The sequence below is a fragment of the Dryas octopetala genome, chromosome 2 (assembly GCF_963921425.1).
Source record: "Dryas octopetala chromosome 2, drDryOcto1.1, whole genome shotgun sequence".
NCBI classification, from domain to species: Eukaryota; Viridiplantae; Streptophyta; class Magnoliopsida; order Rosales; family Rosaceae; genus Dryas; species Dryas octopetala.
Genome location: NC_141367.1, coordinates 1,948,984 through 1,961,729, shown reverse-complemented (window position 1 = coordinate 1,961,729; position 12,746 = coordinate 1,948,984). Strand labels below are relative to the sequence as shown.

Genomic DNA, 12,746 nt, shown 5'->3' with positions numbered 1-12,746 from the left:
GAATATACATGTACTGCCTTATAAAGAACTTCCCACATCGATGGACAGAAGGAAATCCTTTAATAGTCCATGTAAATTCATCTTCTATGCTAGCCATCACCACACTGACCACAGTGAAGTAATTATCACTTATGAGCAGATAAGTACTTCACCTGTCATGTGTTGGTCATGCAATTTGATCAACAACCTGTTGTTTTTGGAGACTTCTCAAGTTAACTAGGCTGCGAGTTGCTTGCTTAATTAGTTCAAGAACCCTCCAAAACATTGATCATGCCTGAGTTTACATATATATATATACAATATCTCAGATAATACAATAAGATAAATAATCATTCTTCATAGGTTTTGATTTTAGGAGATATTACTTGCAACACTACAAGTTACAGAGTCGAAAATCCCAAAAACAAAACAAAACATAATAAAACTGCTGCATAAAACTGTTAGTACAGAAGAATATGATTTTCATGGCAATACAGATTGAACAGAGAAATTCGATTTCAAAAATATGCATACAGTGGTCTTTAACATATAATTTCTCACATATAATCAGATTGTCAATTTTATTTAAGGTTTCTAAACATACAGCCATGCTCTGATACCACATGTTAAACCTGTAGGCTGATATGAATTAGAACACTTACCTGAGTTCACCATAGCAGCATCCATGTTGCAGAGCAGTAATTGGTCTAGATCTTCTTTGCACTCACAGCAGCCTTAACACTTCCTACTATATGGGGAGTAGCCTTATTTTTGTGTGTGTACTGCGTGCAAAGGGATCTAGTATATATACATCTTTACTGTCCTCAAGAGTTTGAATCCCATAACTCAACTCTTTAAGATATCCTAATTAGTATAGCATACTAATTCATTGTCCTTTAATGATTAGGAATCCCTTTAGCCTTTTATAACTTGTAAACACTTAAACTTATTAAGGCTGCAAGGTTCAATCCATATGGAACTCGGTTAATGCTTAGGCTGCAAGTATCCTGATGCAACTAGGTGACCAAAACCAGAATGGGGTTGAACATCAACTCCAACAGTGCAATCTCAAATCACTTTGTGATGTGTCAGAGCGGCTTACTGTGCAGGACCGCACTGAGCCAATTGATCGGCTCTGAAAATTGGAATTGAGAACATATTGTGGAAGCCAGAGGCTGCCATGGATGAAGCTTCCGATGCTTTCACATCTCTCTTTTAGATCTGAACGAAGGTGGAGCTCGGGGCAGGGTGGGTCGGGGCTGGGGTTTTGGGGAGAGAGAGAGAGAGTGAGGCAGAGAGAGAGGAGATGGGAGGGGGGAGAGAGGGGTGGGTGGCTCGGTCGGGGAGAGAGAGAGAGAGGGAGGCAGAGAGAGAAAGTGAAGGGCGAGGAGAGAGAGAGTGAGGCAGAGAGAGGAGAAGGGGGAGAAAGAGGGGGTGGGTGGCCGAGTGGGTCGGCAGCAGGGTAGCTGGGGTCGGAGGGGTGATGGCTGGGTTGGGTGGGTCTCGGAGGGAGGGGTGGGAGGCGGAGGGAGGCTGCACTAGCCCCTGCAACTCCATTTTTTTTCTTTTGTTTTTTGTTTTTTTTTTTTATTTTTTTGTTTTTGAGTTTTTAATTTTTTTAGTTTTTTAAAATAATTATTTCATTTTTTAAAGTTTATTTCATTTTTTATTATTTTTTTGTCCACGTGGCATTTTTTTAAAGGTATGTCAGTGTGCCACGTGGACAATTAACAGTTTCCTGACGGAATAGTTGACGGAGGTACCTGGGTGTGCAAAATCAGTAATTGAGGTACCTACGAGCAACTTTTTTTTATTGGGGTACTCAAGTGAAATAGGGTGGTTAGTTGAGGTACTTTTGTGTAATTTGCCCATTACCTTTTTTAATTGTAACACAGTTACCAATTAAAAAAAGTATGTGATTATTATTGATTTATATATAATTTTAAAAATTGGACATTGGTGATGTTAGCAGAATGTCAGCACAATGACAAAATCTGTAAATTCGTTTTTGTTTTTGTCCAGTTGTTAATTCACATAGTTTCTCTAATTTTATTTTGGTCAATAGTGACTATTATGATATTTTGAAAAAGTTCATTAACTAATTTGTAATATTGAAAATATTTATTATTTTTTTGTAATTAGCCCAAAAAACAATTGGGGAGTAATTTTGACAATTGAAATGATAAAAGAAAAAAATAAATAACTAAAAAGGTGGAAAGAGTGCATGATGACTTTTTGGAAATGCGAATAACACCTCCCATTTTATTTTTTGAATGATATTCACCTTCTTCAATCTACCTTGTTTATCAACCTTCTTCTTTATTATTCTCATTACGCAATGTAAATTTATGATCGAATCGTTCAATTTTTTGTTCTAACTATGAAGATCATCTCTGATAAAAATTAACCAAATCAGAAATCGTTTGATTATGTAACTGTGATAAAATAAACAGACGATTTTGATAACAATTTGACTCATTATTTGTTTATTTAATAACGATTATATAATCAAATAATTTTTGATTTCTTTTATATGTTTGGCAAGACTTGTGGAACAACTCCACCTTGTTCATAGAAGGTTCGGAGATATCGAAATTTTAGTCTTTCACCCCTCCTTTATCGAATTAGCTATGGCTAATCTAGTCATCCCATCTCTGACAATGAATATGCACTCAAAGGATCTAAAATTATCATCTTTTCCCCTAATTTTGGTACAAACCTTCATTAATTTGATCTATTGCCTATCATGATTTCATTTCATATAAAACTGATACCATCATTTATGTAAATTAAGATAAACTAATACCCATTTATATACATATATGGTTGATTAGTTTCCCTAATCTCCATGATTTATTTACGTTTATTAATTGATATTTTTTTTTGTCAACTTATTAAATTATGATGAGTATACTATTTTTGTCAACTTAATCAATTATGATCAATAATATTAGGAAAACCACAATTTGATAACACATTATATACCACATCTCTAATATAGATATGGCCTACCAATACAAGCAGGTCTGGGAATTTGAATTCAAACAAGATTACAAAATTTACAATTTACAAGAGAGAATTACAAATTTACAAGAGAAAAAAAGAAAGGAGAGGTAATCGAATTTAGGCATAATCCTATACAACCGGGTGCACATCACAGCAGGGTTCCTGTTTGTTCCAGGTAAATGACATTTATATCCTCGTCTGTGTAACTTCCAGTCCTCCTTTCCACTTGTCATTCTTTGCTCTACCAAACACTTTTCTCCCCAGTCCGAAAATTCCAAACCCATTTTCCCGAGAAAAAAAACCAAAAAACTTTCCCGAGTAAATGACTTCTGAACCCTAACCGGCGACTCCGGGACGATGACGTCGAGCCCCTGGCCTCGCCTCAAATTCAAACCACAACAACACTCTCTCTCCTATTCTTAATGGAACGAGACCGAACGCTCTCTGCAGAGCCGAAGAAGAAGAGCAATCCCGAAAATGTGAAGGTGATCGAATGGGAGGAATTCGAGCAAGAGCTTGCGAGGTTGTGGAGTCTTTCTTCTGCGCTCAAAGAAGCTCAGGAGAAGAAGCAGAGCCTTCAACGGAAGCTCGAGTCTCTCATTGAGGTAGGGTTTCATTGGATGCTGAAAGTTTAGTGCTTTTGCTGTTCAGGTAATGTGTATAGGAGACTAGAATATGTTTGGTTAGTGAGAAAATTTAGGTGAATAGGGAGATATAGTTTTATTTCTTGTTTAGTAGGGTTTAATAGAAGTTGGAGTTTGAATTGTTCTTCATTTAGTGATTTGAAGATAATTAGGATTGTGTGGTTGCTGAATGAATGAACTTAGATGGAGAAGTTAGAATTGTTTGGGTGTTAGTAGGAAAATCAAACTTAATTTTAGCTTGGCCACTGGTTTTGTGAATCTAATTTGGTTTTTGAGGGCATGGATTATTTCTATTTTTTTAATTTAATTTTTATTAAAATCAGATTGATAATCTAGTTTCAGCTAGATTGGTGGTATTAGGCTCTGAAAATATGAATTGAGGGCTTTGTAAGTTGACACTTAGTGGCTGTAAAATTTTCTTTCTGTCTTTGGTGTCTTAGTGAATTAAAGAAAAGAAGATGCATTAAATTTCCAATTATTTATAAGTTTCATATTTTAAATATGAAACTAGTCAAATAAAGCATTACAGCATATTTTGTTACTTTTCGCTTTCAGAAATTAGTCAAAGTTCTTTATTGTCTATGGTTTCTGCTGCTTAGTATTTAGTATTTACAGTAATAAAAAATTCACTTAGTTGACCTAAATAATAAGTCAAGGCAAAATTGAGTTCTTGAGTTATTTATTTAGTAATTAAATAAAGAAATCAAACAAATGTGAACCCCCCTACACACACCCCGCCGACTGTGCATTAGCTTTTAGTCAGAGCAACTAAAATTTTAGGAGTTACACATCGAAAGGGTATTCTGATTGTGCACTAAGTCATCGTTGGCACATTTCTTTGTTACTTGATTTATTGGGCCTTAATTGATTAGCCCGCGGGTTAGCGGGTGGCAACATGGTTGGCAGGTTGAAGCTGAGTCATTGAACCGATCAAATGAGCTTGAGGAAATGCACCAGAAACTTGAGGCTAGAAAAATGGTGTTGGGAAACATGTCGATGCATTCTATGCTTGCCGTTGAGGATACTAAAAAGAAAGAGGAGCAGCTTAGTAAAGAACTTAGGTCACTTTTGGTTGCTGGGACGGCTCTATCTGTCGCTAGGAAGCGATTGGAGGTAAACTTAATTATAATTACTATGTACCAAATAGTGGTTGGGGTTGCAATTTTGGTTGGAAGAGGATTTAAACGTTTGTGAATTATAAACTTTAGTTTCTATTGGAGTAGTGTGCTGTGTTGAAAAACGGAAGCTCTCTCACAGTTTTATTTTCTTTATATAGTACATGGTGATTAATGTGAATTATACCATTGATAAATAATGAATATGACTAGGAAACACTGGAAATTTGAATATTGCATACCAATCATGACATGATGGGCTGATGTTATGAAAATTGTGATTTTAAAAGTTTAAAGTTTGGATGACAATTCTCGGGTGTTTTCTGGCCTTCAATTCCTTTATTTTAATCTTTTGTTCAGGAACTAATAAGTCTTTCCAGGCATTATCATCTTATATCCCTCTAGTGATAGGTTTTATAAACTTAGGTTGGGTCGCTTTTGAATTGCAAATTGTTCTTCTTTTTCTTCTTTATTAGTAAACTAGTCCTATACGTGTTTAAATAAGATATTTTGTTTCATTTCATCAGACAGATTATTTTTATCACTCTACAAAAGATGCATGTATTGTCTATTGGCTTTATCCATTTCAAAAGTTAAAATTTACCTTGCTATACTTTTCATTAAAAGCTTTAATTTATCTTCTCTATGCAGTTTTCAGGGTTAATGGTTATTATGAAATTTTAATATTTGATATATGCTTGTATGGTAGTAAACTGATTATGGTTTTATTACAGGAGTCAAATCAGCTACTTTGCAGAGAAAAGGGATATATTCGTCTTAAAAACTTGCAAAAGATGCTAAGAAGGAGACAACAACATATGATATCACAAGTTTCAATGCTCTATCCTGTAAAGTTCACTATGGGTCCTGCACAAGAACAGGAACTTGATTCATTTCCTAACACTAGTAGATCAGGTATATGGTAGCGAGTTTTTACTTTATGATTTTTATTTTATATTGTACTAGACTCTGTTTAGTTTGTGGAATCCAAAAAAGAAAAAAAAGAAAAAAAAGAAAAAAAGAAAAAAAATAGAGTAACCGAGGTAGAAGCAATAATTACCCATATAGCTAAAGGAATGAAAAAGAGGCTAATGGTTCAAGCAATTACTACATCCCTTTTCTATGTATCCACATTCATGAAATTTTGGATATCATGGCAATGATTGTAGTTTCATTTGCTTCCTCAACTGTCATAAGATATGGCTTTCTTTTTAAGTAATTTTTTTTGTTTGTTTCCCATGCACTCAACTCTTCTAAGTGTTGTACAGCTTTCAATGTTATCTGAGTATGAAGGTATATATACACATTGAATCTATGTATGACTGCTGATGAGTATTCATGAAGTTATGTGGTTTTGTACTTTTTCTTTTTCCCCACATCGCATTTTTTTGTTCCTTTATTAAAAGTTTGTGTCTTGGATCCCTTAGATGGTTGGCCTGCATGACCCTAGATATCTATTCATCATATATGCAATTTCCTTCTGTTCAATTGTGGATAATGTTGATTTGGCTTCTTTAAATTATTTGAGCTTCTTTATGTCTTTTGAATGCTATTGAATACAAGACATCTAAGTCTCTTTTAGCATTACGTCAGCTATATGTCATGTAAGGACCTACCTATGTACACATAAATATATAGAAAAAGCTCCTCTGATGGGATCCCGCATTGTAGGATCCCTTGCCATTCAAATGGAGCGGCGCCCCGCACTGCAGATGTCCCCTGCCATTGGAATGACACTATTTTTTACTTCATATTTTTTTCCATTTAGGGTTTAGGGTTTGGGCTAACGCCCTAAACCCTAGAACTAAAATTTAACTGTAACCCCTAAACTAGTACATCCTAAAGTAATAGACCCTGTTGCAACTTGGAAACAAAAGCTTAAAGAAAATGAAAAATATAGCACCATTCGAATGGCGGGGGCATCTGCATTGTGGATGTCCCCAAATTGAAAATTTGATTTTGTTAAAATTGTCCTAAAATTGCAAACAACTTAAAACACAGGGACCAAATGCGGAATTTTGAAACCACAAGGACGAAATTTGTTTTCAGGGTAAAAGACAGGGACCAAAATCGTTTTTTTCCCCTACTTTCTATTATGCTTTGTATATCTGATATATTTCAGTGTCACCATGTCAATGTTTTTAATTTATTTTTTTCTTAATTGTATATAAATATGTATTCTTAATGATTTAATTGGCTAGAATATCAAAATATCCATCTTCAGTTTTATGTTCCTTTCAAGATGATTTTTTGTGACAAATTCATTTGTTCTTCCTGTCAAGGCTAATAACCTATTGTAATGTATCCTGCTGTGATCGTGGTACTCAGATTATATTTTTCTTCTGCTTTTTCTCCAATTTTTTACCAGGTAATTCTGCTCGATTTAAACCTGCAAACCAAGGAACATTGACAATTTTAGGTCTCCATTTGACTATGCTGCCTTTTAAAATGATGAGTTTTTTCACTGACAAGAAGGAGGTTCAGAGGTCTGCAACAGCCCTGGGATATGTCGGTCATGTGCGTAGTACTTTTTCTTCACTTGCTATAAAGTTATCAATTGATACATGTTGAATCTAGAATCTTTTACCTTAAGCTGTCATAATAATCTCCTGTTCCAAAAGGAATTGTAACTTTATTTAATTTTTTTTATAATTATGCTATTATATTCAAGTGCATTTCTTAGGTGGCAATTTTTTTTTATTTTTGTTTTTTGTTTAGCCAAAGTTGTTTTGTATAAGAATGCTCTATTATATTGATTTTGTATGCAGGCTGTTTTACTTATTGCCTCCTACTTAAAAGTTCCTTTGCGTTATCCTTTGCGCTTGGGTGGTTCCCACTCCTATATTATTGATTATGGGCCATCCATAGAGCCTTCTTCATCTGATTTATCGTCAAATACAGTGGTTTCCATGGATGTGAAACTTGTGGAGTTCCCTCTCTTTTTAGATGGTCAAGACACAACGAGAGCAGCTTATGCTGTATTCTTACTAAACAAGGTGCAATTTTGTTCATATCTTGTGTTGGGAGTCCATAACACCTATTGAGATTAAAATAGTTTTTGTTAGTTTGTATATGGCTATTATTTTTTTGTTAGTGTGATCTTTTTGCATTTGTGTGTGTTAAAGTTCTCCTTTTGAATTTTCGTTTTGGTAATCGCAACCTTCATTCCTTAGCTTGTGCAAACACCTAATATAGTATGAGTGTTCTTGCATCTTTCATTACTTAGTTTTTTTGTTCTTACCCACCCATCTCTAGAACTGTAGTTTCAGCATTTACATTTTCATGTTGCATTGACTTATAGATTTTAGTGGTTTTGTGCACCTTTTCATTCTGTTTCCTTTGAATTTTTTGCACCAATTTTAAAAGATTCTGTTTTATTGAGGTGAATGTAACATGTTCAGTTCTCTCAGAGTTTGAAGCTTAAACCTATAGAAATATGTAGGAACAGTAATTACAGATTTGAGGTACACAGACTAATTCTGCCTTACTGTAGTGACCTTTATCCTCTCACCCTGTTGGAAAAATGTTTCATTAGTGCATTGGAGAGTGGAAAAGGTTCCCGATCCTCGATATCTCATTTTTGTTTATTCTTTTGGGTTAGCATTAACTCAATGGAAACTTTAGAAGAAAGTAGTTGGTGCTCTTATATATAATATATATATTATAGATATATTATAATTCTGATCTATTGGTAAGTACAGAATCAATGTTCACCAATCATACTTTTCTTTTTAAGTAAATGCTAGCCGTTGGATTTTGATCTAACGGTTGGGGAGTATGAATTTTCATGCTTATATGTAATTATTGTATATATATATATATATGCGTGTATGTGTTGGCATTTCTGTTTTTTTTTTTTTTTTTTTTTCTCTATATAAACCTTTCCTTTCTTATCTTAAGTTATGACCTTTTTGATTAAAAATATTTCTGATTCCTAAGAGTGGGTTTTGACTTGACGTAGCTCATGTTCACTTATGAGAGTATTGTGGTTTTCACTAGAGACGAGTGAGTGCAATAATGGTTCCAAGTAGGATGTGTATACTTTTCATTGTGAATTTCTCATAATTTCTTTAAGGCTGCAACAGGTATCAATCTTCTTCCCTAGCATGTTTTGTGTACTTTATGGGTGCTAAGAAGCTTTATATGAAAGTTGTACACAGTTATGCCATTTGTTTGTTTGTTAAGAAGTTGACAAGCCCCTTTCTGTTTCTCAGAATGAAGTGTGTATATATTAGGGAAATTGCACGGTCCATAGGGTACTTCTATAAATTAAAGAAAGAATGTATCTTGTTATCTACAATATCTATTTTAGCATAGCTACCAAATTTTTTCTATTTTTGCTTCTGCTTTTGTTGGTGATGGAAGGATGCTTTTGTTCTGTTTTGCTTTATTTAATTTCTTAACCATTAAAAATGCCATGTTCAATTTGACCTTAGCTTTGTTTTTGTGTGGTGTAGGATTTAGAGCAGCTTTTGAATTACATTGGTGTTAAGAGCTTAGGACCGCGCCATGTACTGGCGAATTTGAAGGAGCTTGTAAGGACCATTCAATCTGTAGATTATATAGATACGTGATCTGATTTTCAGGTACCAGTTTTGGCTGTGTAAGTTAAACTACTTTGTAAATGAATTATTTGTATTCTTACCCTGGTGCAAGTTTTTAGAGGAGCACCTTGCCTTTTATTTATACCAACCAATCCAGAAGTATGAATTTATGCTTAAGAATGCGGATTATGAGACTGGTGTACTTGTAGCCTTTGAAATCCCTTAAAAGAAAGCAAGGCCATTCCTATTTATGCCTAACCCTAGACCCTAACACAATTAGAAAGTAATAGGCCATCTTATACTTTTAATTCATGTGGTGTAGGTCATTTTTCACTTTAGCCCCACCGGTTCGAAAAGCTTTAATTAAATTCATGTGCTTTACTTTAATTTGCAATCAAGGCAAAATTCATAATTTCATAATTTTCTTATGGTTAGCGATGTGGATACTTCACATGGTCTCATGCCAATATGAAGTATCCATGTGATGGGAAGTGACGTGGAGACTTCAAAATGGCATGAGATCTTCCACAAAATGACCAAAATACCTATATTCATGCCACTATGGAGTTGTGCCATTGTCATATCATCGATGAAATTACAAGTAAGTTTGGCCTTGATTAAAAATTAAAGAAAGTAGCATGAATTTGACTGTAGGGCTAGGTTGGTATCGGGAACTGAACCGCCACCCCATGATCGACCACCGAACCACCATCCTATGGTATGGCCAACTTTGTAACCGTTGCCGCTACCGACAAGGTTAGTTACTGACAACTTCGGATGCAGTAGTTTTCGGGTTGGTGTGATTGGTTTCGGTGGTTGGGACTTCACGGCTGGGAACCTGGGACTTCACCTGCTTCTTCGAGAGACTTTGCATCCCGCCGAGCTTGTAGCCACCCTTTAGCAATCGTTCTCCCTACGCCGTTGTGCTGCCAAGCCAAGCAGCCGAAGCTCACCGTCGCACCAGCCTCGCTGGAGCCTACACACACTGCCAAGCCACCAGCAACACCACCACGCCTCTGCTTGCACTTTATGTACTTTTTATGGTATGCACTGCCAAGCCACCAACAACACCACCAGCAACTAGAGATCAGCAACACAAAAGAAGAAAGAAGAAGACGAAGGAAGGTGTCGGTCGATGTCGGTATACTGACGGTTGAACCCTACCCATACCGCCACCACATAAAACGGAGTTATAAAACTCAAGATAAATGAACACAAAATAGGCTACCAAAAACTGTCATTTTTTTATCAAATTTTCAAATTTTCTTTCAACTTCAATTTCCTTCGAATTCAATACCTCAAATCAATTTATTAGACCACTAGAAACATGTTTAAAGTCTCTCAATCCATCACCTAACTTTACATCAACTTAAAAATCAAAATTTCAATTAAGAACATAAAATCCCAAAACTGAAAAAAAAATTGATAAGTACACCCCCAACCCAAATTTTCCTTTAATTCTCATTTAGTTTCTAGGTATTTGTGTTACAAGAAGAAGAGAATTGAAGGGTAATTCGAGTTGAGGTGTACTATTATCAATTTTTTAGTTTTGAGGTTTTATGTTCTTAATTGAGATTTTGATTTCTACGTTGGTTTGAAGTTGGGTGATGGATTATGATACTTTAAACATGTTTCTAGTAGCCTAAGAAATTGATTTGTGGTGTTGAATTTGAAGGAAATTGAAATTGTAAGGAAATTGATTTGTGGTGTCGATGTCGGTATACTGACGGTTGAGCCCTACCAATACCACCACCACATACCGGTGCTGTCGACATCAACTCGTTGAACAAGCATCAAACGACATTTTTGCAGTTGCAGTTTCTCGGTCATTTTGACCCAGCCTTGTTTGACTGAACCTTTTAAACTACATGACTAAATAGAAAATGACTCATGCCACATGTACCAAAAGTGTGATTTCTCTAAAGTATAAAATAGAGATGCAAATAGTGAATTTGTAATTGTTGTTCTCGCTGCCAATGATTATTTAATCTAATAGATGACATTTGGTCTATATTTGTTGAAGTACGTTTGAGTTTAAATTTCTTGACAAATTGTATTCGTTCTAAAATTTCAAATATAGTAATAAACAATAGTTGATTAATAAAGAAAAATTGTAGTCCTCACTCTTTCAAGACAAGTATTGGTTTTCTCCCCAAACATTTTCCAATCTTGTGTAACCAACTGAATCTGTACGTACACTTATCCACACTAAACAATTGCAAATCCATGCTACTGCGTGAAAGCATGGGAATACTAATAGAGAAATTTTTAACGTACCCACCTCTTATTCTATTTTAACGTAGCATATTCTAATGGGGGTTGCGAAAGTGAGAAACAGAAAGGGAGGGAACAGAATGTGTTTGGGAAGAAAATCCATGAGAGAGAAAATTTTAACGTGCCCAAACAATGTCTTACGTACCCACCACTTTGAACTATATATGGCGAGGTCGCCAGTGAGGACGGAATGTGTTCTCTTTGTTTCTCCATATATAGTTCATAGGTACCGGTCTTTCAAATGTAGGTAAGTAGTGCAAAAGCATTAATCGAATATTCTAATTTTCTGAACCCATTATGGAGAAAATCTTATTCTACCTGCAAATTAAAGATTCAGTCCGTATGACCTTCGTATTCAAGACATAGCAGAGTGATCTGGAACTCATTGCCTGTCTCTAATTTTGCTTTCCATGCATATTGATCAACTATTTTGTGGATTAGTAGATCGAAAATGAAAAAGTCTATATCAGAGAAGCCTATAACTAATTCGGTTGATGACTCCTTCAGAATACTCCATCAAACATGACTATCTAAAATCAAGGACCAAGAGCTACAAGACCAAAAACGAAAGGAGCACACAGGCCCAGGCAACAAGGAGCACGCAGCTCAAAACTACTACAATAGCTAAGTTGTGTTATATGTCTTTTCAAATAAAGACAAAACTTTAATATAACTTAGGAAGTTAGGATTGTGCATGGGAGAAACTTGTAAGGCTATCAACAGTGGTTAAGTGAGTGTGATAGTCATATATGTCTTAACTCTTAAGTGGTCTGAAAAGTGATTTTGTGATATGAGAGTACTGATAGTTTTGTATGGCTATGTGCTAAAGCTGTAGTGGTGCTGAGAGTCATATCTGTGTAACTAATTAAATGAAGCCTTGAGATTAAGTAATGTTTAAGTTATAATTTATAACTTAAATATTTATAAAAATTATATTATTGGTTTTATTTTAAAGAGATTTTTAAAATAAGGTCAATATTGAATATATTTGAATATTTTATTTTATTATCCAAATTATAATTTCTATATTTTCTTTCCACCAAATTGTCTTTCAAGTTGTTTATTATTTTATAATGTTTGAAATGCATAAAAATGGTAAACACAACACAATTTATTTGTGTTTCATAAACATAAACATAACATAATTTATTTCATTTCATGATACGAAACGACAAACACAAAGA

At 34.8% G+C, this 12,746-nt stretch overlaps 1 protein-coding gene across 1 annotated transcript; it reads left to right on the top strand.

Annotated features, from left to right (window-relative positions):
* The first annotated feature begins 3,219 nt into the window (after nt 1-3,219).
* Nucleotides 3,220-9,391, top strand: LOC147292433 (UV radiation resistance-associated protein). The gene is made up of 6 exons (XM_086234503.1): nt 3,220-3,590; nt 4,536-4,742; nt 5,479-5,659; nt 7,113-7,261; nt 7,513-7,740; nt 9,202-9,391. The coding sequence occupies exons 1-6, from the start codon at nt 3,408-3,410 to the stop codon at nt 9,316-9,318; spliced, it is 1,065 nt and encodes a 354-aa protein (XP_086090629.1). The 5' UTR covers nt 3,220-3,407; the 3' UTR covers nt 9,319-9,391.
* Nucleotides 9,392-12,746: the final 3,355 nt, after the last annotated feature.

Excerpts from the sequence above, each read along its gene's own strand:
- LOC147292433 (XM_086234503.1), top strand. The coding sequence starts at position 3,408 with ATGGAACGAGACCGAACGCTCTCTGCAGAGCCGAAGAAGAAGAGCAAT. Across the intron at positions 5,660-7,112 it reads TCCTAACACTAGTAGATCAG|GTAATTCTGCTCGATTTAAA; the intron begins GTATATGGTAGC and ends ATTTTTTACCAG. Across the intron at positions 7,262-7,512 it reads CCCTGGGATATGTCGGTCAT|GCTGTTTTACTTATTGCCTC; the intron begins GTGCGTAGTACT and ends TTTTGTATGCAG.